Source organism: Cynocephalus volans, chromosome 3 (genome assembly GCF_027409185.1).
Source record: "Cynocephalus volans isolate mCynVol1 chromosome 3, mCynVol1.pri, whole genome shotgun sequence".
NCBI classification, from domain to species: domain Eukaryota; kingdom Metazoa; phylum Chordata; class Mammalia; order Dermoptera; family Cynocephalidae; genus Cynocephalus; species Cynocephalus volans.
The window spans coordinates 32,380,763-32,406,872 of NC_084462.1; the positions used below are offsets into that span (position 1 = coordinate 32,380,763).

General features: G+C 45.9%; 1 protein-coding gene across 1 annotated transcript in view; it reads left to right on the forward strand.

Annotated features, from left to right (window-relative positions):
* The window catches only part of GALNT17 (polypeptide N-acetylgalactosaminyltransferase 17), a 450,484-nt gene that overhangs the window by 332,261 nt on the left and 92,113 nt on the right, over positions 1-26,110 (forward strand). The window contains exon 6 of the mRNA XM_063089198.1: positions 2,180-2,297. Coding sequence (XP_062945268.1) covers positions 2,180-2,297 — 118 coding nt within the window. The remainder of the gene's footprint in view (positions 1-2,179; positions 2,298-26,110) is intronic.

Below are 26,110 nucleotides of genomic sequence, written 5' to 3' on the forward strand. Positions count from 1 at the left end.
AGGTCACTGGACAGCCACTCCCTTTGCACCTCCCTCTGCTCCATCCTCCATGGGCACAAGGCCCAGCATGGCGGTGGCCTGAGTCCCACCAGTGCGTTAGACTGCCTCGTCGAGCTCCCAGCTCTGTGTGGATTCCAAGCTTCAGGGGACACATAATTTGATTAACCTGGTTTAGGATCAGAGCTCATTTCTGGTTCAGTTGACTGAGGCCAGGAGATGGGCTCATATCATACTGTTCCAGTTCAGCAGTCAGGGTGTTTCTCTAAGAGGGGCCAAGGGTTGGGCAGAAATAACTAACAAGGAAGCCTCTGCTGTCCCAGGGGGAGCTAAGGGCGGCACAGCTGCACCAGCAGATGGCAGTGTCCCGCGCACAGCCATGATTGACGTGGGATTTCTGGAAAACATGGAGGAGCCTTGCTGTGAGGGGGCAAAGGCACATCATTTTTTGAGCTCCCGCTCTGAGTGTGAGCACATTCCATATCTCCTCTTGTCTAATCCACACAGCAACACTCCGTAGAGACTTAACTGGGATCAGAATGCTTCTGATTAATATAACACAATTGCACATTTCAGCAGCAGTGCCAGCATTCGACTCTGAACATGTGTTTCACCCACGTGCCCATGGCTGGTCACCACGTGGGTACCAAGAGGGGTTCCGTGGAGTCAAAAATCTGGACAGCAAGGTCAAAGTCCAGTCAGAAATCAGAATGAGCAGCTGAGAGTGTGAGATGATGGTCCACACTTTTCCAAAAAATTCCACGTAATAGCTTCCTAGTCGCCTCCTGTGTGAGACGTCTCTTTGGCCCAGGAAAGCATCTTAACGGTATTTCTGGCCTTTGGCAGTGTGGAAGTTTGCCAGCTCCTCCACAAAGCCTTTTCTGAAGGGTGCAGTAAAGCAGAGGGCTAAAATCCAGGGCTTTGAAGTTAGGTGCTGAGTTTCATCCTGTGACTCAACGGGTCACTTAACCTCCTGTCACATGGAGATGGTTCTGCCTCCTTCACAGGGTGGTGCAGGTGTTCACCTGTGGCAGGGCATGGAAAGGGCTTTGCACCTCATGCTTCAGATGATCATTGCTGGATACATGGTTGCAACAATAGCAATCATATTGTTATGTTCACTCTCAGTTGTTTGAATGAGGGATGAGTGTCTGTGTTTCTCAACCCCTGCTGCAGAATGCCTTAGGCATGGTAGATGCTGAGAAAATACCTGCCGAGTGAATTTGTTTCACAAGGGTGCCTATGAAGTCTGCAAATAGAGGCAAAAAGACATAATAAATGGTTTACTGATGCTTACTACAGTAGACTGCGTAACGTGAGTATAGTACAGTACGACATGTGATACGTACCAGTGTGTTGCCCTCATTAGCAGTGCAGAGTTCCACGCATCCTGCAGAATTGCAGTGAGTGGGGGCATTCACACAGCATACGTGTATGATGTCGCCTGACAGGGTTTCTGTCTCTGATCTTCATCGAGTCAACTTGGGCTGTCAACCTACCCCAGAAGAAACAATCAAGGGGATCAGTACATACAAAAATAAAATATTATTTTTTCCAAGACTTTACGGTCACCCCATAGATGCTCTTTGCATCTCTCCCGCTCAGCACCCTGTCTGTGGGCTGAGGTGACTCTCTGTCACTTATCACTGATATCCCTGGGTACTGGTAGTTTCCTGCCTAGTCGTCTCCCTTCTCTAGAGACCCACACCCTGATCCACTTCCTCCTACCCCGGCATGGAGATGGGGTGTCTTGCCTCTGACCTTCCCTCTCCAGTCTCCCGGTGGAGCAGCCGGCTTGCCAGGTCTCTTCTCCTTCCCAGGGAAGGGAGCAGATGCCCCTTGCTCCTCACCACTGAGCTTCTTTGAGGCTGCCCCTGGATCCCATCCTGTCACTCAGCTGTGCCCCTAGTGCAGGGACAGTTACTCCCTGTTCAGGCAGACACCGTGTGGGGCGTGAGAACAGTTCCCATTCAGACAACAGAGAAGCCCAGTTACCCTGGGTGCCTTGGGTGCCCCAGAAGTTGTGACACTAACAGGCAGCCTTATGGGGGGGTGACTCAGGGACTCAGGGGAGTGACTTGACTTTCTGTGCTGGGCCAGCGCCTGTCTCGCGGGCAGCTGCTACACCAGGGCTTCTGGGGCTGGTGCCTCCATGATCTTAGCTTCTTGCTGTCTCCCGCAGGACGCCAGCCATGATCGGCTGCTCCTTCGTGGTCAACAGGAAGTTCTTCGGTGAAATTGGTCTTCTGGACCCAGGGATGGATGTGTACGGAGGAGAAAACATCGAACTTGGAATCAAGGTTTGTGACACAGTGTCCCTTCCTCCTTATTTGCTCTTGCTGCGAGCAGAGCTGTTTGGCCATCCTCAAGGGGAATGTGAAGCTTCTTGTAGCTGATGAATGACAGGTTGACTTGCCCCACCCCTACTCTGGGGAGGACGTCCTAGCAGGGTTGTCACCCCTCCTTCCACGGGGGACTCCTGGGCTGTCCTCTGCAGGGGTTGATTTGTTTCCCACTTGGGTGACCCACTCTGGACGTTGGTTCCTGCTCCTGTCCAGGGTTGTCCTTTCCTTATGTTTTTCTTAAAATTAAGTGATCTTCTTAAATTACCCTTTCCATCCTATGTGTTTTGGCAGTTCATGTACATCACAGAACCATAGATGCCAGAGGAGGAAAGCGCCAGGTTCTGGGACCCTCTCTTTTCTCAGAAGTGCTTCTAGGAGAGCGTGATGCAGGAGGAGACCGGGAGGGGACCAGGAGGGAGCAGAGTGTGCCCATTGCTGGGCCCCAGCCAGGATCAACTCCACTGTCAGAGATGCTATCTGCTGGGCTCTGCTTAAGATTTTGTTCAAAGAAAGAATTCCACTGGAAAAAAATAAAAGTTAGAAACCATTGGTGCATTCCAACCTCTTCGTTTTAGAGTTAAGATGAATGAATCCCAGTGAAAGACAGGGGTAGGAGGGACTCCCTAAGTATCCGCTGACAAAGGTTCTCTGCTTGAACAAACTTCAGTCAGGCTCTTGAACCTTCTCCTAACCCATTTATACACTTCCTGTAAAATCCAGTCTTAGTAAGACCTTAAGTCAGTTTAGCAAAAACCTCCCACCCTTCATATCTGATCAAGTTTCTTATCCTCCATCATTTCCTAGGTGATGTCTGATCACCTGGCCTATCTTCAGCAAGAATCCTGTTAAGTCAGTTTAGCCAGAATCCCCCTTACCCCTGATGTTTCCTCTTAGCAATTTCCCATTCACCAACCCCCACCCTGCTCCTTGGCTATGAATTCTAACTCGCCAACGCTGTACTTAAGAGTTGAGCCCAGTCTCTCTCCCCACTGCAAAATCCCATCACAGTTGTCCCTACACTTATCACAATGGTCCTGAATAAAGTCTGCCTATAACATGCTTTAACAAGTGTCACTGAATAATTTTTTCTTTAACACTGGTAACTACTGAACAGGGGACTTGCTTCTCCAAGCTGGTGCATCTTCTACTACACTGTGAAGATGCTGGGGAAGCCAGACTGGGGTCTCTGTGTCTGCTGCCTCCTGTCCTGAACCTTTGCATACTTGGGCCCTGGGAAAGAAGGCTTGTTAGTAACAACTCAGGACACAGTTGTAAGATTTACAGTTTTTTAAATTTCTTCTGCCATCCTGTGCTGCATACTCATTTTTATTCTACCTAGGCAGTTACCCAGTGCAGGACCCCTACCCCCAATCAAAGCCTGCTCTCTGCAGCTGATTTCACTGGTTTATTCCCATCTGCTTGTCTGGAGCAAAGGCAAAATGTCCACAAAACTGAGAAGGTATCTTGAGACTGAAAAACAAAATAGGCAATTCCACGCAGTAAAGTGAAGGATTTTATTAAAGGGTAACTTACATACAGGATGAAGGATTGGGCAGACAACAACTCAGAGGCAGCACAAAGTTTCTCTGCACCACCTCCTGGTCGAGCTCAGGTTTATATAGGCAGTTCACACAAAGCAGTGGGAAAAGCCAAAAGAAAGTTACTAATGAAAATACAAGCTAACGTAACTAGCTCCAAATGTTGGTGCAGGTGGCCAGGCTGGCCTATTACCCACACTGGTACTTAATCATTCCTTCTTTACAGTCAACAGGTTGTTTCTGTCTGTTGTTCTATCTCACCCCTAGCTACTGTATAACTTTTATGGGCAAAGCTCTCACAAAGGACATAGGAAGTGGTAAGCGTTCAAGATGGAGTGAGCTATGCTCACAGTTCCACACTGCTGAATGCCTTTAAGATACCCCAGCAGCCCCTCATCTACATGTGAGCTCTCTTTGTGGAATAAAGGCTTTGCGCCCTTATGTAATCAACGTCCAAGCTGCATGAGTGAAGGGGATGCTGGGAACCTTCCCTACATCCTAAAATCACTCCGTTGTGACAACTGCACACTCTTCTTCCTGTGCTTTCAATTCCAGGCTGGGTTCTTTCCTCAGTGGAATATGCATAGAATTTGTAAAGCCCTTGGTCATAGCTAATATATGTGTCATTCATCCTCTTCGAATTTAATTGAAGGAAAGATCTGGACCCAGCATGTTGATCCTTGACCTGCAACTTCAATGTCAGCCCTGCCCCCATCTTCTTGTTCCTGCTTGAGCCTTTCTGCTTCATTTTTCCTTAGCACTCATCAACCCCTAGCATACCACAGAATTTACTTATTTCTTATGTGTATTGCTTTTCTCTTTCTTCTCACTAGATTGCAAGCTCTGTGGGGCACAGTTGTGTCTTATTCACCTTTGTATCCCAAGCGGGCAGAACCATGCTTGAACTGTGGTTCAGTAGGTATTTGTTAGATGACTGAATGAAAACCTGGGGAACCTAACATGAGCAGAAGTGTGGAGTGGGGGAGACGAGCCAGATTGGAACACATGGAAGGTTAAATGGGAGGTGAGAATCTACAAGTCCAAATAACTGTTCCAGGTACTTACCTGTGAGAAGAAGTTGCTGAAGGAAGCCCTGTATGGAGAGAGTTGAGCTTTTATGTTTGTTTAACTTTATTTTGAAGACAAGAGATTTAAATATCTCTATGCTACGAGAAGGGAGCCGGTGAAGGATAGAACAGCAGAGAAGAGGGCAGGGCAGTGGATGAGGGCCTGTCCCTGTGGAGATGAAGCCAGGTGTGGGACCATCAGGGCCAAGAGGGACCCTCCCAGGTTGGTGGCTGCTGCAGGCTGTGTTCAGGGGACCACAGAGGCTGTGACAGCAGAACTCATTGTTAAGGCTCTCTGGGGAGATGTTCATCTCCACACTCACAGAGGCGTTTGCTTCCCCCCACCCCCTGACTTGTGGATTTATTTTGTAACTGTTTCGAGACATTATTGACATAAACAATTTGTATATATTTAAGGTGGACAACATTGTTTTCAAATACATATACATTGTGAAATAAGCCTCAATCAAGCTAGTTAATAATCATTCAATCATTACCTTTACCTGGTTATGGGGTGAGGGGGTGGGGTGTGAGAAGATTTAAGATCTATGCCCCTAGCATATTAAAAGTGTACAATACAGTACAGAATTGTGAGGTATCATCATCACAGACCTTCAGAAAGGTCTCCCATTGCTTTGCAGTGACCCAGTAGGAAAGGTCGGAGTGCAAGGTTCTGCCAGGCTCGGCGGTGATGGTGACATCTGCCTGGAAGGCAGGACTGTGTGGCTGTTCACCATCCCTAAACCCTGATGGAGGCACAGCCCTGTGCCCCAGGCCCTGCACCTCCACCTGCACCCCACCTCTCCCCACACTCCTGGTTGCCAGGCCAGACTGAGTGGGCCCTGCAGAGTGGAGTCTGTCCCTAGGCAGTTGCTCTCTGGCTTTGTCTTCTCAGTGACAAGGGGGCTCCTACTGCTCACTCGTCTTTATCAGATGGATCTGGATGTGGAAGTCACCCTCACGTGCAACCTCCTGCCTCTTACTGCACTCCCAGCACAGCCAGCATCTTGCTAGGTGGGAATGATTTTGCCTTTTACTTCCCATAGTCCACAGCGTCCTGCAGGCTGTGAGCTGACTCCCGACAGCCTTGCCTCTCTGCCAGTTTTTAAAGTGAGAGTTGAGCGCTGTTGGTTCTGTAAAGGCCAAGGCCTGGGCTCAGGTTCTATACAGTTTCCTGTGGCTCCCATCATGCGATCCTCAACCAGCAGCATCAGCATCACCTGGGTACTTGTTACAAATGCAAATTCTCGAGCCCCATCTCAGAACTGCTGAATCAGGAACCCTGGGGTGGGATCCAGCTACCTGTGTTTAACAAGCCCTGCACGTGATTCTGTTATGTGCCCAGGTTGGTGAGCCACTGGTCTACACCTGAGCTTAGCCAGCTCCCAGGAAAGCACATGCCTCCATCAGAAGGGAGCCCAGGCAAGTGCCCCCCTTCCCAGTCCCTCTTCCAGGTGCCCCTCCATGGCCGCCCTGGCCCACAGTGAGTCTTTTCTCCTAGCTCCAGCCTGCGCAGCCAGGCACCAGCATCTGCCTCCCCGTAATTTCATGTGCAGGTATCTCAACCAGTTGACTGCAAGGTTCCTAACGACAGGGCTCCCTTTTCAATAAAATAATGTATGTGAAGTGCTTTGTTTTACAGACTATATTCCATCTTCTTTAATTTTGTGTTATTTTATACTGCTTAGAGCACACATTAGTTGAATAATGAATGCATTTCTAAGAAATCTATCCACTGGAAAAAAAATCAGCCTATGTAAATATATCTGCACACATATACATGTATATAATTTTTATGTAGTGTACACACATACATTTACATATACTGATTTACCTATGAGAAATAACACAAGGCCCTATGCTTTAATGAAATGGAAAAATTTTAATATTAGAACACTTTCATTAGAAATACGTCCATCTGTGATCATTCTAACTATTCTCTGAAATTTTTTGTTACTTTTTGATTTCATCCTCAGTAAGTAGAGGCAGCACAAGGACAGAAAGTCTTACTGTGGTTCAGGAACATAAATCTCAGAGTCGACTCTAGGGTTGTTGCTCGGGTGCAAGGCAGCTTGTCTGTGACCAAAGCAATCAACACAGTGAAAGGAACAATGCTCTCCAGCACTGAGGAAACAAATGAGGTTGGAAATGGAAAGCTCTCATCTCAGTACCATTAACCAGAAACTATTAACAAGGCGTATTATAGTAACATGTCTAAATGTCAAGAGAAAAAAAATTCTCCAAAGAGAGAACAGATATGTTACTTGTAAATGATGCAAAATCAGATGGCTTCAGATTTCTCCAGTATATCAGTCAACTTGAGAGGAAAAGGTATCGTCGTCTTCTGAGCCCTTGTATAAAAGGTGGCTCCCAAGACTGCTGAATCCTGCCGGGCAGCCATTCCTACATGGAGACAGTGGAAAGACATTTCCAGATTCTCAAACTATCAGAAAATGGCTTAGCTAAATCAGGAGCCCCAAGGACTGAATAAAAGGCACACATTCTTGTGTGTGACATTGTTGCTGAAATATGTGTGAGACCCTAGGGAGGTGGGCGGTAAGAGGGTTTGGAGATGCACAGGTGTGATAACCTTCCTGCCTGGCACAGCCCAGCCCAGGGCCTGTCCATGGTGCAGCCTTTGTAGGAGACCTGCTTGTGGGTCCCTTAGGTGCCACAGCAGTCTGCAGTACAGGAGTCAGACACTGGCTTGGCCACATTATGGTAAACGACAGGCAAAGGGTGGGCACATTTTAATTTGCACGGGGTAAAAATGATGTTCTTAAAAAGCAGAGTTTAACCTGGAGGCCTCAATTGCTGGTTGCATGGTTCACCATGCCCTGAGCCACATCACATTGCTGAGGACCTGGGATGTCATTTTGATAACCCAGGGGGACTGAGGTTGGCACGTCTGCCATCTTTCCCAGCTCAGTCCATTCAGACTCAGGGCACTGAAGACCAGCAGCTCCCCACAGATTTGGGCCTCACGGTCCCTGAACACATGGGGATAACCTCGGCCATAGATTCAAGTGCTTGCCTCCTTCAGAGGGGTTATTTAGAAATTAGGGGCCATCTGGAGTTGCCGAAGCCCCAGGACCTCAACTGAACATGGAGTGGCCACTCACACGGGTCTCTTCGCCCATCTCTTCTTCTCAGCTTTGTCCCCCCACTTGTCCGCAGCTGGCTCAGACACACCCTGCTGACTGCCACCTGATATACACCCCAGCTGCCCTGCCGTGGCTTTAGCAGCCCTCATCCAGCATCCACGTCAACCGGGAGAGATCTCCCTGCCCTCCCCAAGACTCCTGCCATGGAGACCCCTGGTGTCCAGAAGTCTCTTGTGACCTTTGTCATCCATTTGGAACTCCTGGGCTCAAGTTTGCTACATCCTTTGAATGTTGTGATTTGGGTCATGGTCACTCCCGGAGGGAACCAGACCATTAGTGCTTTTTTATTTTTCTTAATCCTTAGACTGCATGAGTCTTTGGTTCTCCCTCCAGTGTTGGCATTGGCCATGGTTTGATTCAAGACATGGTCTGAAAAAGGTCCTCTTTGGCTGTGTGAATGTCTTTACGGTGCAGGGTTAGAGTATAATTGTGACAGAATTCAGAGCAAAGTTCCTGGTCTTGTCCAGTGTGGAGTAGGCTTTGAGGTGTCACAGACTGGTCTTTAATCGAGGTGCATGTGCTGGTCGGCAGTTCATGTGAACGTGTTTGCCGTGGAGACTTGTGCATGCCTTCTGCACTCTAGCAGGCACTTCTGCTAGAGATTCACATCTGTGCATGTGGTCTCCATCTTCATGAGATTTGTGTTCAGGCAGAGACACCATGCATTAAGCAAACAATGACCAATGTGATAGTGTTAAAGACAGGATGGGAGTGCTATGGTTGAGTAAAGCAGGGAATATGGCCTAGTCTGGGGAGGCGTGAGGGGCCTCCCTGAGAAAATGCTGTGTAGGACTATAAAGATGAGTCTAATTTAGATAGGCAGACGAGGAGGTGTGCAGGTAAGAGTATTCCAGGCAGAGAGCAAGGCATATGCCAAGGTTTGGAATTCCGAGGGGGCAGTGTGTTCTGGAGACTGCAGGGGATGGCTGGAGCAGAGAAAGGGGGAGGAAAACCTGCCAGAGGCCAAGGCAGCAGCAGCAGCAGCAGCAGCAGCAGCAATCTTGGCATGGCCTAGATTATGGAGGGTTTGTAAGCAAGGATATGGCTTTTTCTTAAGGACCACTGGACATTTTTGATAGCCAGGCAGATAGGTAGGTAGATAATAGATAAATAGGTAGGTAGGTATGTAGGTAGATAGATAATAGAGATAGATGACAAATAGGTAGCAGATAGATGATAGGTAGATGATTGACAGATGGTTGGCAGATGATAGATTGTTGATAGATGACAGACAGACAGATAGGTAGGTAGATTCATGTACCCATAACCTTCCTCCTTTGAAGGGATTTAAGGGAAGTAAGGTGATCAGACTTTTTTAAAAAAAATTTTAAAAAAGATCGTTATGGCTGCCGTGTGGAAGATGGATTGTAAAGCTGAGTTCGCTCAGGAGGAAAGGCAGCGAGGGAGAGCTGGGGCTGGTTGGGACAGTGGGAAGGAAGCAGAAGGGACAAGCCCCGGGAATGGGCATGTGTCAGCGATGGAGGCCGTGGGTGGGAGAGGCCGGTGCTGTTGTCTGAGGTCAGGAGCACTCGCAGAGGTGGCGGGGGATGGTAGCCGGTGCCTTCTGCTTTAGGTAGTCTGCAGGCTCTGAACACTCCAGCCCATCCAGGAGGCACGTGATGTGTGGGGACGGAGCCAAGGGGAGGGGACCATGCCTGAGACAGACGTGGGCATCTCTGGCGTGTGGCTGCTGTTTGAAGTGGAGAGAAGAGGCTGCCTGGAGCAGGGAGAAGGGGAGTAGGCAGAAGCCCGGGATAGCCACGCTGCAGGCGGGAAGGAGCGGTGCAAGGGGATGGACAGGGACAAGGAGGGGCCTGGGCAAGAGAGCACCCAAGGGGGTGGTCGCCCCCAGGGGGTTTCTCCTAGCTAGAGGACTCTGGGAGGGAAGGTCTGAAGGTGGGGACACGAGAAGTCCCACTTTAGAAGAGCTGAGTTTGGGAGTAGTGTCCCCTGTGACCCAGCAGTGAGCTGTCAAGGGGACACAGGAGTAGGTGGGATCCCAGCCAAGAGAGGGACAAGGTGACTTGCGTTCCTCTCAGGGCATGGGCTGACCTGAGGAGCCAGGGCGTGGCACTTGCCAGCAGGTCCCAGCAGCTGGTTGCCATATTTGCTACACCTGGACAATTGAAGAGCTCATGCTTTTTTAAATTGAGGACTATGTATCTTTTTTTTTTCCTGAAATACTTTGGGAAAAGAACTTAGTTTTTCAAAATGTTTACAACATTCGTGTGCCTGCTCCGTACTCCGATTTCAGGCAAGTTCATGGGCTTCCTGGTTCCTCACTCACTCCCCACAGTGGTCACCTGTCTGCCTCCGAGGCACCTGCCAGGGAGAGAGGGGAGGCCCCATGACGCTGCTCGCTGGCTAGCCACATGCCTGAAAAAGGTGTCCTGCAGGGCACCTCCTCCTTCTAGTGCTCACCGTGACACAAGATGCCCAACTTCAGGGCAGAACAGAGTCTTATTGGACATGCAAAGAGCAGGAGAAAGCTAGTTAAATTTTTTTAAGTGTTATTTTATTTTTAATTGACACATAATAATTGGCTTCAGGAGGAAGTTAATTTAGACCGAGTCTCCGGCATTAGAGAGCAGGGCCATGTTGCTGTCTTCATCAAAGTGTATTGTCATCCTCTTAAAGAAGAGTAGCAGACTAACAAGACAGGTAAAAATCTGAAAGCACACATATGTGTGTGTGCACATGTGTGTGTACATGTGTGCATGGGTACCCCCCCCCAACCAACCCTTCCTCAAGAGACTGTCCCGAGGACAGCGAGGAATGTGATGTCAGTTGTAGAATGAAATGGCTTCCTTCCTCAGTTCCTAAATTTCTGTAGTGTTGGATTTTGTACAGGCTGGGAATTCCACCCTGAGTAGATGAGGGTTTAGATTATTTTGGTTTTTTCCCTTAAAGCAAATTTTCAGAAGGATTCAGTCATTACGTCCTATGTTAATTTCTTTTATTTTAATTCAGCATTATTATGGAAAATTTGAAACATACACTAAAATAGAACAGTGTAATGAATCCAAATGTACTAATCATTCAACTTCAACCAATTTCAACATTTTTCTTTTTTCTTTTTTTTTTCCAGTTACTACTGCTCCTTAGCTTTTTAAAAGCAAATCCCCAGACATCATCTTATTCTACCTATAAATACTTTAAGCACACTGCTAACACAGAAAGACTTTTTTTTAAAACATAGACTTGACGTAACATTCCACTTAGCAAAGTCCAGTACCCAGTCCATGTTTTCTCAAAAATATTTCTCAAAAGTCTGTCAGATTTTCTCAAAAAAAAATTTTTTATACCTGGTTTGTTCGAATAAGAATCCAAACAAGGTCCACATGTTTCGTTTGGTTGATATGTCTCTTAAGTATCTTTTAATCTGTAACATTTCCCCTCACATTTATTATCTTTGTGTCATTCATTTGTTGAAGAAACAAGTCATTTGCCCTATAAAATTTTGCACAATCTGGATTCGGCAGACTGATTCCTCTCGACGTCTTTAACATGTGCCTCTAATCTCCATTTTCTCTAAGCTGTAAGTACAGGTAGAGCCTGCCTTCCTCCCCACCCTCTTTCCTTCCTGCAAGAATACTTTAGCACTTCTCTAAACTTCCTATCACACGACGTCGGGAGATACACAATGTCCAGCTGTCTCACTTTGGGTGATGTTAAGATACAACACTGGGTTCGGGTGTTGTCACCCTGATTACTGCATTCCCCATCAACCTTTCAACCTACTGGTTTTATCAGCCACAGGTGATCACTGCCTGCAGTCATTCTTTCATTAGGGTCTATAAAATCGTGATTTTTAAATTCCACATTCCGTCTGCATTGATAAGCTGTAATTCTTCTATTAAAAAGAACGTTCCCTCCTCAACTCTTTGGATACTCTGAAATAGAGTTCAAACAAGAAAGGCAGGGTAAATGTTTGATTCCTTCTTTTTATTTAAACATTTTTGAATCGCGAGCTGGTGCCATAGCAACCTCCAGAGCTGACCAGTGAGGAGTTCTGGATTTTTTTCTCAGTAATATTATGGACTCGAGGTTTTTTTTTTTTTTTTTTTTAATTCTTTGTGTCTAAATCCATTGTAGTCATTATTCGTTTTCTCTCCATTCTGTATGTGTTTTTATTACAGCATAATTTAATACATAAAATGCACAGATGGTCAGTCTTCAATCTGAGTCTCGCAGTTATATGCACCCCTATACTCACCCCCCAAAACGTGATACTGGCCATTTCCAATCCTGGAGAAAGCCCCCTTTTCCCACTTCTCCCCACACCCCCTGCCCCAGGCAACCATTTTCTGATTTTTATCACCATAGATTAGTCATGTCTGTTCTAAAACTTCACGTCAGTGGAATTAGACCTTCCATACTCTATTGTATGAGGCTTCTTTCAACTGAAGTCATGTTTTGATTCTTCCGTGTTGTAGTTGTATGTATCAGCAACTCATTCCTTGTTATTGCTGAGACCTATCCCATGGTGTGGCTATATGGCAATTAGTTTATTCATTTTCCTGCTGAGGGATAGCTGGGTTGGTTCCAGTTTGGGACTATTAGGAGCATTCTTGTAAAAGTCTTTTCTGGACATATGTTTTCATTTCTCTTGGCTAAATACTTAGGAATTGAATAGCTGGAATATATGGAAGATGGATGTTTAACTTTTTAAGGAACTGCCAGCCAGGTCTCCCAAGTGTACTATTTCCTGCTCCTGCCAGTGCTGTATAAGAGTTTCATGTGTTCTGCATCTTTGGCAGTATTTTGTAGTGTCGGAATTTATTTTAACGAATCTAGTAGGCTTGACGTGGTACCTCAGTGTAGTTTTAATTTTGCATTTTCTTGGTGGCTGATGATATTGAACACCTTTTCTTGTGCTTATACATAATTTGTGTATCTTTTTTTGCCCATTTTTAAGCAGTGTTATTTTATGTTATTGTTGGTTTGTAGAGGTTCATTTCAAGTATTTTGATACAATTCCTTTTCAGACATATGTATCGTGAATATTTTTCTCCAGCCTGTGCCTCGTCTATTCATTTTCTTCTGTGTGTTCTTCTAGAAGCTTTACGGTTCTATCTTTCACATTTAGATCTATGATCCATAAAGGCCCTGAAGAAAACATAAGAGAATATCTTCAGTTAGGCAATACATTTTTGGATCAGACACAAAAAAGCACTAACAATTAAAGGAAAAGAAATAAAAGATAAATTGGAATTAAAATTTTAAATTTTAGTTCATCAAAACACACCATTAAAATATAGGCAAGCCACACACTGGGAAAAATATTCACAGCACCTATATCTGACAAAGGAATCTTACCCAGATTATAGATAACAAATCCTAAAAGTCAAGAGTAAAAAATGGCAAAATGTTTACACAGCTACTTTGCAGAGCTTCCTCGCTTTCTGGCACAATAAGAGGTTTTAGTCTCGTCTTCTATATTTCCTGCCTCAGACCTGGAATCAGCCATTTCTTCAAGGATCCCTGGTTCCTTCTAATGGGAAATGGTATTTAGTGACCAAAGTCTGGTCAGCAAGGATGCTCATTGCTACTAGATTGTCATTATTGTCATTATGTCTTTGCAATGAACTAAGCTAGACAATACTGTTTTTTTTTTTTTTTAAGAAAGAGAAATGTAAATAATTATTTCATCCTAATATCTCCAATTCAGCTTTGAGATTACAGGATTTTTATTTCTTTGATTTTATATTTACCTTTCACAGAAAGTCTTGGTTCTTATTGACACAGTTTCTTATTTATTGTAAGGTAAACAACACTGTATAAATAATTGTTTCAAAATAAGAAGGTCAGCTAACAAGTTGGCTGAATGAAGTTTAATATTTCTTTATGGTTTGTTTTGTCCTTGGGGTATATGTTACTAGGGATGTGTAATCAACACTCTATGTCTTGAAGTTATGTGAAGTGATTTCTCTCTGTGTGGTTATGCCACCTCCTTGCCATAGAATGTTAGACCTATATGGCAATGAGCAATCAAGTTTACTCTTGTTTTCTTTAAGCCAAGGTTACAGATCAGTTGACTAAATTCAATTGACCTAAGATTCAGCATTCTTTAGCAGTGCTGTGTAGTCATAGCAATGTGCACCAAACATTCTCCATTTTTAGGCTGATTTCTGCCCTGCACCATCTCGGGCTTTCGATTCTATAAAGCCTCACAACCCATAGAGCCAGAGAAGCTGCAGGTCCGGACTTCTGCTTAACAGGGATTTGTTTTGTGTGTGAATCTGTCCCAGTCAGTCCACCTTCACTGTGTCTGAGCTCGTTTGTCTGATTATCTGGAAGCTCTCTAATTATTATTTGTAATATTGCTGGAGCATTGGGGGGAAAAATCCAAGAACAATCAAGAATAAAATTTTAAAAAACACCCTCTACCCTCCACTCTCAAAAATCTTCTTATTGTCAAAACTAAATTAAATCCTTGCACACCACAGCTGAACCAGAGAAGAGGAATAGCCCATATAGAGGTAAAGACAGGACCCCTAAAATTCTGAAAGTGTGAAGAGTTTCAAGAAGCCCCCACACTGTCCTCAGCAAGCTGAGGTGGCAGAGGAGAGAAGGGACGGCAGGGAGGAGCCTACAGGCTACGCCTTCTGTGTGTCCTGCATTGAGAAGCACTTTTTTGCAGCATGGTCTATATTCAGAGTACTTACTCAAGAAGGCAAGCAAGGAGATGCTCGGATTGAGAAGGGTTCCCACAAATGTCATTCCATTTAAATCTGATCAACACAGCACTTAAGAGTAATACCTGCTGTTGAATGGCACTGACATCATACCAGACACCATGCTAAGCGCTTTACAGACATTATATTATTCAGTGCTCACAAGAATCCTGTGAATTAGTCTTTATTGATCCCATTTTACAGATGATGATACTTGGATTGACAGAAGCCAAGTACTTTGTTCCAGGTCTTACAGCTAAAAAATAGAAGAGCCAGAACTCAGCCCAAATGTAGCTGACTCTGAAGTTCTATGAGGCTTCCCACCTATTGCTTAGAATATTTATTAATGGAGAGCACCTCACCCCTCTACCACCTGGAAAACTATGACAGCACTGCAGATGCACAGTGATACAATTGTAGAGCAGGTGCTCAGGGTGTCGCTTGTATATAATACGTATCATAAAACAATTTTATTTGTAGTAGATACGATGTTCGTAGTCCTTATGTAGGCACATGGATAGATACCATGCCCATTCATATATTTCATGTAATACACTATCTCGTATATAGAGAAATGTAGTTATGTAATAAACAAAGTATGTTTGAAACAGCATGAAATTGGATTTCCTCATCCGTAAATTGAGTTATATTTATGTCTAAGTTATAGTTCAAGAAACAGAACTGTAGTGTTGATATTTTTATAAATGGTGTCTAATATATTTCTATTAGGGGGAGATATATTTGCCGTGCTGAAATGTATTATCATAATAGCCAAACCGTTTGCTCTACCACTGGAAAATAGTGCGGTGTTCTGTTTGGAATTTCACTTGCCTACTCCTAGCCTGCCAGGCCTGTTGTAAATTATTGTAGATATCAGTGAGTTATTTTGTAGGAAGCATCCATCTATTTTTACAACTCCAAAAAGTCTGTCACCCTCATTCATCTCCCTGGGAATAAAGCAATAATTTGATTCTCTATAAATGTGAACCTGAATTTATACCATCTTCTCCAGTTGAGACTGTAGTGATGTGGGTAATGTATGGCTCTGGATTTCTGGGGCAGGGGACTGGAAGGTGGCATCCTGCAGTGCTTGTTGTCATTTTATACTATTTTCTCCTTTGTTCAGGGTGTGACTATCTTGTACCCTGTGCGTGCAGGCCTGTTGAATGCCACCAGGGTCCTGAGTGGCTCCCTGCAGCCCTGGATCCAGCAGCTGGTGGACGTCTGGGAACAGCCGGTGGCCCTGCAGGGTCTCAGCCTCCACGGACCCCCCTGCAGTTGCTTACGTTCAGGGCTTCAGCAGGAAAGTGATCGACTGTCTGGGGGCCTCTCTGGTATTTGCTGCCTTTGAAGCAGGCCCAGGTTATCCACTTTTGATATCCCAACTTTTGTCCCATTGGAAATGGGCTTGTCTGAGAAATGTCAGTGTTTTATCCCCTCTTCTCTTGCTAAGTAAGATGCCAAGGGGGGAGATGTCCCTTTGTGAGCTATCTGAGATTCCATGGGACCAAGGCTGTTTGTGCCTGGAACTGTGGGTGCTTCCAGGGCCAGAGAAGCGAGCAGTGGGAAGAGTCTGAATCAGCACAAAAATGGGCAGGTGGGGGCTGTGAGCGGGAAGGCGTTAGGGCTGGAGTGTGTGGCCAGAGAACTGGAGAGCCAGGAAGACCACAGCGGGAGAGGATGGACCAGACCAAGCAATGCAGAGAGCAGCTCTGGGGAGTACCTGAGACAGGTGGGTCTGCCTGGTGCCCAGGGTTCTTTCCCATGCATTCTGCAGCATGATGTTTGGATGGGTAGGCTGCGTTTAGAGACCTTCAGAATCGGGGGGTCTCTACTTGGCTATCCGGTATCAGAACATTGCTCAGCTGCAGAACCCACTGAGGAGTCTGGATTCATGCATGAAAGTGTTTCTGGTCTCTCTTCGTGATGTTCTAAGTCTGGGTCATTTGTGCTGGGGGCTCTCCCGATTGGAGGTGTTTGTCCTGGAACATCATTTCCTAAGCATTATATACCAGCCTAGCTCAGCGGGAAAGCTACACTCATCAGTGGGCTTCATTATGGTGGGAGCTGTTATTGCAACCAGTTAGTGTGGGGAACAGAGGCTAAGTGGAAACTTGGTGGATGATTTGCCAGCTTTGATTCTCATCTTTGCAGCCACTGTCCATGGCTGTACAGAATATTGTGGATGGGAACTTTTTCCAGTGGACAGCCACGTGTGGCTGCTGTTCTCTTATAGAAAATGAAAGGACACCCCATTTGACTACTTTACAATAATCTCCTCCCTGTTGAAATCTAAAAGGGAAATACATTGCGCATTTGACAACTCAATCAATTTTAAAGTATTCGAGCTTAGAAATACAACTATGTGTTCCTCTGTGAGACAGAAATGGAAAGAATTAAAACTTTACATATTTTTCAAAGCTTGCATTTAAACTTTATTTCAACCCTTTTTGATGCATGCTCAGATTCCATTCTTCCTACAAGAACAGCTACGTAGGGAATTACAAAGCTTCATTCTATGGATATAAAAGAGCCAAAGGAATGTGCGGATTTCAGTGAAAGATTATCTTTTTTTTCCCCAATTAAAAAAATTTTTTTTCTTCTAGGTTATCATTTTTAAAAAATATTTTTGTCCCCATTGACACACACCAAGTTGGTTTTTAGTCAGCCAGAAAATCAGCCATTTCTTTGGGCTTAGAATACTGACGGGAAATTTGGGGCTCTTTTTTGCAATGTTATCAGGGGAAAATGACTCTGAGACATGCTGGGGGTCTGGACAGGCTGAGTCTGAGAGTACCGGGCGGCTTTGGGGCTTCCTCTGTGGAGCAGGAGGGTGTTGTAAAGAGGCTCAGGCTCGTAAAGAACCGAGATATTACGAGACAGTCCAGTAAAGCTCTTCAGATAGGAAGAGATCTGTGCCTAGGCAGGAAGGACTGAGTCAGGAGTTCTTGAGAACCAGACGATGGAGGCATCAGATGGGCTTGAGGGGGTTAGTCAATGTTGCAGTTCCAGCTGCATAACAAATCACCCCAAACTGAATGGTTTAAAATAACAGCAGTCATTTTATTCTCTCTCCTGTGCATCAGGAATGCAGACTGGAAATAGTGTGTTATGGGTTGAATTGTATCCCCCCAAAAGATATGTTGAAGTCCTAACCCCCAGTGCCTGTGAATGAGACCTTGTTTGGAAACAGGGTCATTGCAGGTGTGGTTGATTTATATAAGGTCATTAAACTTGGTCCTGATCCAGTGTGGCTGGTGTCCTGATATACCAGGGAAAGATATACCATGTGACAGCAAAGAGAGATTGGAGTGATACAGCTGCAAGCCAGGGAACACAAGGATTGGTGCCACACCAGACACTAGAAGAGGCAGGGAAGGAGCCTCCCTTATAGGTTTCAGAGGAAGCGTGGCCCTGCTGACACCTTGACTTTGTACTTCCAGCCTCCAGAACTGTGAGATAACACATTTCTGTCATTTTCAGCTACCCAGTTTACTGGCCATCGACTGGAACCTCAGCTTGGCTATCACCTCCACATGGCCTCTCCAGTTGGTCTCTCTGGGTAGGCTAGTTTGGACATCTTTGCAGCATGGTGGCTGGGTCCCAAGAGCAAGTGTCATCAACAGAGCCAGGCGGAAATTGTGTCACCTCTTGTGACCTCACCTTGGAAGTCATAGTGGCACTTGTACCATAGTAACAATTCAGGAGGAGCCTGGATACAAAGCGGAGGGAACATAGACTCCACTTCTTTATGGGCAGAGTGTCCAGGTCTCACTACAGAAGAGAACATGGAATGGGAGAGAGAGTGCCACAATTTTTAGAGAATCTGATCTGCCAGAGTGGAGAATGCACACCCTCCCCTCAGCCTGGGTGGAATGGACATTCCCCATCCAAGGGCAGGGGCTGGCACGGTCTGTCCTTCCCTTCCTGTTTCGACTCTGCCATTTCCTTGATACAGTGTTTCTGCTTCCTCAAACTGTCCTGGCAACACTGGTCTGGTCTCCCACTCGAGAAAGATTTAAATTCACTACAGTAAGTATTTCTTAGTCCTGTTTGCAAGAAAGCGAGCTAAGCATTGTCAGGTGTGTCAGCAGAGAGGCAAGGTTGCTAGCCTAGAGGGGTTGGGGGATGGAGGACATACGCCATCTACTGTGGGTTAAATGTCTCCCCCAAACTCACTGAAGCTTGACCACCATTGCAACAGTGTTCAGAGTGTGGGAAATCAGACTACAACAGTGTTGAAAGGTGGGGCCTTTAAGAGGTGACTGGACTGTGATGACTGTGCCCTTGTGAATAGATTAATCCATTTGCGAACTAATGGGTTAGTGGTTTGGGGGGTTGTCACGGAAGTGGTACACAAGGCTTTATAAGGAGAGCAAGTGAGCAGGGTAAAGAGCTCTTGCTGTTCTCGCCATGTGATTTCCTGTGTCGCCGCAGGACTCTGTAGAGTGCCCACCAAGAAGAACACCCTCAGCAGACCTGCCCCCTGGACTGTGGACTTGCCTGCCTCCAAAACAGTAAGAAATAAGTTTCATCTCTCTATAAATTATCCAGTTTCACGTATTTTGTTATAAGCAACAGAAACGGACTAATACACTCTCTTAGCCTATTTTCTGTTGCTGTAACAGAATACCTAATACTGGGTAATTTATTTTTAAAAATTAATTTATTTCTTACAGTTCTGGAGACTGTGAAGTCCAAAGACATGGTGCTGGCATCTGCCCAGCTTCTGGTGAGGGCATCACGTGGTGAGAGGATGAGAGTGTGCCAGTTCCGGTCTCTCTTCCTCTTCTTTTTTTTCCTTTTTTTTTTTGTGACCGGTAAGGGGATCACAACCCTTGGTGTGGTGTCGCCCTCACCACGCTCAACCAGTGAGCGCACCGGCCATCCCTATATAGGATCCGAACCCGTGGTGGGAGCGCTAGCTGTGCTCCCAGCGCCGCACTCTCCCAAGTGAGCCACGGGGCCGGCCCCTCTTCCTCTTCTTGAAAGCCACCAGTCCATGAGTCCCCATCTGATGACCTTATCTAATCTTAATTACCTCCTAAAGACCTCACCTCCAAATACCATAACATATGAATCGGGGGATTAAGTTTCCAACAAATGAAATTTGGGGGACTTCTGGAAACCATAGCATATGCAGATAAGCCACTGTCATGTAAGGCCAAAGTGGTTAGTGCCATATGTCACAGGGAAGCAAAGCGCTGGAGAACCAGGAGACCAGAGAGGTTCCTGGCAGAGGTGGTGGGCTGTTCAGGGCCACTTGCAGCCCATGCAGAATTTCTCACTAGACACTGATGACGTTTGGGGCTGGGTAATTACTCAGTGTGTATGTGTGGTGGGGCGGGGGGTACTGTGCGTTGTAGGATGTTTAACAGCATCTGTAGTCTTTTCCCACCAGATGCCAGCAGTGCCCCACCCCCAAACCATGTTGTGACAAAATATCTTCAGACATTGCTAAATGTCCCTGGGGAGACAAAGCCGCTTTGGTTGAGAAGCACTGATTTAGACTGCACACTCTCAAAGACCACGCACTCTTTTCCCAAGGGACAAAAACCCTTAGATATTACAGTGGTTTGTAGTTCCCCAAAGAGCCATGTCCGTGAACAGATATACAGCAGATCCACGGTATTAAAATTTCACGGGGGAGGAAGGCAATTAGAAAAAAAATGTCTAAACAGACTCCTTAGAGGGGATGATAATCATAAAAAAGAAGGTTGAGAAATATTAATTTAGACCAAGAGAAAGCCAGCTTTCCTGGGAGGCTGTAGGATGGGACTTGGAAATGGAAATGGAGAACCAGAGGGCACAGCAAGAAGGGCTGGCAGGGGATCGGGCAAAGCACAAAGGGATCGGGGACTTGTAGTGAGGACCACAACAGCGATTGCCCGCCATGCGCCAGGCACAGCACCATGGGGTATGAGCACTCCCACTCACGCCATAATGTAGGTGCTCTTACTTATCTCCCACTTTGCCAATGGGAAACTGAGGCACACATGGTTTAAGGGCTGGCCGGCACCAGAGACATAGGATGAGCAGAGGGTGAGCACCTGGGGGATAGTTTTGGATCATGGATCAGTAGAGAGCCAGGAACCTGGGAGACTAGAGGGCAGCAGCACTGGGAAGGGAGCAAGGGAAAGGCAGGAAAGTAGGATGGGGAGGGGGAAGGGGACTGAGCACTGGGGGCTGGACAGGAGGGAGGCAGGGCTGGGAGTCTGACAGGCATGGGCTCAGGCAACCTAGGAGTCCAGTGAAAGCCTCTTGTCACTTTCTCACAGGCCTCGCAACCTCCTTCCTCCCCGGTGGCTGCAGGGTAGACTGGCACAGGCTTGGCTGAGCAGCTGCGGATGGGCCCCTTCCAGCCGACCATGCAAGGCTGGCCTCTGCCCCATCCTTCCACACTGCCAAGTAAACCCGTGTGCCTCCTGACTTCCCCCACGGGCCTGTCTCCACTGAGATTTTTCTTGTCCTAAACTCATGATCTTTTCAGGAAGGAATTCTGCAAGCATCCCTCATTTAAAAAAAAAAAAAATGCTTAGAGTATTTTCTATCCTAGCTGTGCATCTACAAAGAGAAATAATGCTATTTCGTGCCCTTTTATGGCAAATATTGCTGTCTTCTCGGACCTGAAATTTTAGCTATTTTTATCCTTAATCTGTGCCAAGAAAGAGCTTTAGGTTCCAGACCAAAGGGCCCGAGCAGGTTGACCCTCCTTTGCTTGCCAGTGGTAACCTGGAAAGGCAGTAAAAGCTGCATTTTTGATGTTTTTGACTTTGAAAAAAATTGCTCTAATGTGGAGTAATTGGAGCATTTCAAATGAGGAATGGAATTATGATAATTGACTCTACGTGTCACTCTCTATAGGACAGCCCTTGCACACAGATCAGGTGTGGCTTCTGTATCTCTCTCTGCAGCTACTGGGGGCCCTGCAGGCCTACAGCCAGGTTGCAGGGGAGATGCCGAAACAGATCTGCTGGGAGGGCCCTAAAGTTTATGTGGTATAAACAGTGAAATATCTGTGCCAGTTGTCAGCTAGCTTGGGCTTGAACGCCTCCAGCGATGAGGCACTTGCCCCTTCCTATTTCTGTCACTAGATGCTGGGACCACTGGAAACAGTGTTCTTAATGGCTGGCATTTTAGAGTGCCAACTGTAAGCCAGGCACGATGCTAAGTGCTCGCTGCCTTACTTCATTCTTAGAACTGCCCCACAGGCTATTACTATTGTTATTACTACCATTGCACCGGCAAGGAAACTGAGTCATGGTGCTTGCAAATGGGGGAGCCAGGTTTTGAACACAAGGAGCCGTGCAGCACTGCCTCACACTCACAGCTCATTTCCGTGTGGCTTCAGTGCCGTGACTCCCTGTGGCTCCTGTACGGGGTGGTGCTGTTCCCTGGAGCCCCAGGTACCAGCCAAGTCCTCCTCTGCACAGCATTCCTTTAGGTGATTGACCACAGTGGGTGCCCTCCCCCACCTCACCTGGTTCCTCACGGATCCTCTGAGCTGATTTCAAGCCTCCTACTGTCCGGGGCCTTCTCCTTCTGTGTTACCCACAAAAGAACATGACCCTTCGTATATGGTAAAGAGCAGGGTGGCAGCCAGGGACGTGGCCTATTTCTTATTCTAGAAACTATGCTAAAACCTAAGATCCCATCATGCTATGGACACAGCATGAATAACCACACCTGTTTTCCCACAAAGAGAAGTTTTTGGGAATTCCCTTCAGAAACCACCCACTAGAGCTACAGGAATACCTAGAAAGCTCCCCACATTCTTCCCCCTCAAGCTGGGCCCACTCTTCAGGCTGTGTATTTAAACTTAAGGAAAATTCGACTCTGTGCCAACACTGTCTATTCATTCTCTTGCTCACTTATTCAGTATTCACAGAGTGACAGAGTGCCTACTAGGTTTCAGGCTGGGTTCTGGGGCTGTGAATGTGAAGTTGTAAGTCCTATTGTTCTCAAGGCAGAAGGGAAGTCGGTAGTTATAATAAGGCATGGTGAGCACAATACTACACATGTGTCCAGGATAATGTGGGGTTGCAGAGGAGGACTCCAGGGTCTGGGGGGTCCAGAATCACTTCAGACTTGAAAGCCTTGTAGGAGTGGTGGTGTTCCAGGGGAAGAGAGATTCATTTAGCCTAAGGGAAACTGTCCAAGATCAGGGAAGGTAACTGATACAAGTCAGTCATAGTGGACGAGGCTTACACTTTACATGCTTGTGGACTGCAGCTAATTTGTGCACACTCTTTCAGACACCACCCACTGCATCCCCAATCTGTCACCGTTTGTGGCCGGTGTGCTCAGATCGCCAGTGCTTAACATGAGGAGAGTCGAGGCTCCATGGCTCTTGACAGTGATATCTTTCTGTGAAATTGTCCCATCTTTCTCCTATCATCTTCCACCTTAGGGATGTCCTGTTTTTATTGACCTTTTATAGCATCAGATCTTATCTCATGGCAGGAACAGCACATTTCTATCTCCACATATGTTCAGGCTCTTACTTAGGGTATACCAGTAGACTCATGACAGTGTCATCTCTCAGCCTGATACACATCCTCTTCATTCTCTGCTCTCCCGGTGTGGAAAGTCATGGGATTGGTGAATAAATCTTAGAAGATCCATGGTTGGCTGAATTTACTTCCATCAGCTTTAGCCATCACTGTTAACTCTTGTTCATGCCCACGTGCACTCACCCATGAATCCCACTGTGATTTATCTTGCTCACAGTTTTGGATCACAGGTCTCTGCAACAGGGTGAGATAGATTGGTACATTTGGGAAGCCACACGCAGGATGAATGGAGCATGTGGTGAATCTGGAAGAGGTGCTCAGTGGGGTAGAAGTCAGATCTACACACTTAAAAATGTCCGGGTCAGAAATAGATGGCCTAGAGCCTTCTCCTCAGGTGGCTGCCTCGTTAAAATATAAATTGATATCCAAGAGGGTGATATGGTGAGAAGCCCATTAAAAATATTTCTGATGCTGCCTGAGAAATGAAAAGAGTTTCCTCATCATTCCCTGCACTCAAAAAAAAGCACGTGAACAAACACAAGATATCTAAAGCCTATGAAAACATTTTGTAACACAAAAGAGTGAAGTCGTGAGAGCTTAAAGCACATCTAAGTTATTTTTTATTTGAAACACATGGAAAAGTTCGGAAACAATCTTTATAGATTCTCAATAAGACAGAGGAAGGCTTTATGTCGGTTAACCATAAACAGGGTGGTATATAATGACAGGGGAATAAAAACTTTAGAAAACAGGTACTTTTTTTGGAAGGGGGGGTTGTACTAAAGGATGAATCAACACTGAAGAAAAGAAATGGAAAAGCAAGAAATATTTTCAAAGGAGTGTGAGAAAAGATGACTGTCATGGTAAGAAAACATGGAGATATAATCTATGAATAACAGGAGTTCCCAAATAAAAAGAGGAAAAAAAATCCCCAGAGGAAGAGGAGACTCTCCTGTCTCTTGATTTCCACTCTTCTGGTGTTTTCTCAACTGCATAGACCAGATGTGAACCAAAGATCATCCTTCCTTGATGATGTTTAGCATCCTTGGGAGACACACCAATATTTCTTGAAGAACTGTATCAGTCAGGATAGGATAAGCTATGCTACAGTAACAACTTTGCCCTGAACTTTGAATTGCTTAACTCACAAAAGTTAACTCTCCAGGCAGCTCCCTGCAAAGTGGCAGCTCCCTGCAAAGTGGCAGCTCCCTGCAAAGTGGCAGCTCAGGGACCCAACCTGCCTCCTACTTGCATGGTTTACGTACCCATATTCTCTTTTCTCCGGGGAAATCCTGATTTGTTCCTGTTGAACTGGAGTAATTAGTAAAAATCCCTCCTTTGCTCTTGGACATGTGGTGTGGGTGCATAATTTATATAGTCATCTTGCAGTTTCACCATCCAGGACTGGCTCCCAGGTCACTGCAGCAGGGAGGAGAGCATATGGACTTGGTGCCAGTTTGTTCTGAAATGCTTTGGCCCAGAAGCAATACCAGTTACTTCCACCACCGCTCATTGGAGTGACAGAGCTCCAGCTAACCAGAGGGGCAAGACACGGGGGGATCACGAGGACGGTGAGTGGGCAGTCAATAGCACCATCCCAGTGACCTCAGTGAGAACCAAAATAAAACAGAGAGTTACACAGATACAAGCAGTATCACAACAAAGATGTTTCCAAGAACAGTCATGTAATTTCTTCCTCTGCTGTTGTAACTGCAGAAGAGACCTGAATTCTGCCTGTCTTTCTCCACTCTCCAGCCAGGTCCACCAAAAGCACCATCTCCTGTACTGACCCAGCCATACGGCCACTTGTGCATCCTTTATTCCTTCTGATCAAAGCCATCGGAGGATGGCTGTCCAGGTCTTCTCACCAGGGCCCTTGTTACAGCCACGATGTCCACACTGGAGGATACATCTTGCCACATTTCCCTGGCAGTGGCACATTTATTCTGAATCTTCTGCCTATACCTGACTCTGGAGATTATGGATTCAGAAGCAGTGAGCATTCAAGGGCTAGGTGGATACCAGTGGGCCTGGAGGCGGGGGTCACAGGTGTTCCTTTGTGACTAGTGCGCACTTGAAGAAGAGGGTAAAGGAGCAACCCCTGTGGAGACAAAAGAAGGGACCCACGTGCAGAGCATCGGGTGACTCGGACTTGCCATGAGAAAATAGACGTTGTTACTTCAACACTCTTAACATGGCAGACAAGAAAGAGAGGAGGGAGGAGAAAGAAATCATACAGCTGATATGAGAAGTATAATTAGGCTTAATCATATTCAACAAACACTAATTTACCGATTATGTGATGAGTGAACACATGTAATTAATACAGGCATGTATTTTTAGAACTTCAATGTCTCCCAAAAGGAGAACATAACTTCCTTCCAACTCTGTCCAGGGATCAGTCACAAAATTGGATTATAGACTAAGCTGCAAACTTTTTGTTAATCTTAAAAAGCAGAAATTTTACAGATCTCATTCTCTGATTACAATACACTAAAACTAGAAAATGATAATACAGGATTACACAAAAAGACCCCTGAGGGAAAGAAGTCTTAGACATTTAAACATGTTCCTACATACAGCTTTCTTGGGCAAAGGAGAAAACCAGGAAAATCCTAACAGGCTACCAAAAAATAATGCAAGTGTAAACAGTACTTACCAGAACCCAAGGAGTGCTGCCAAAGCAGTGCTCAAAGGTGAATGGGTTTGCAGTCACTGTTATTACTCACGTTTCTGGAGGGTCGGTACTGTTCAGTTGCAGTCAAAAGGTCGTTTCGTGGTGGCCACACAGCCTCTGAACCCGTGTGTG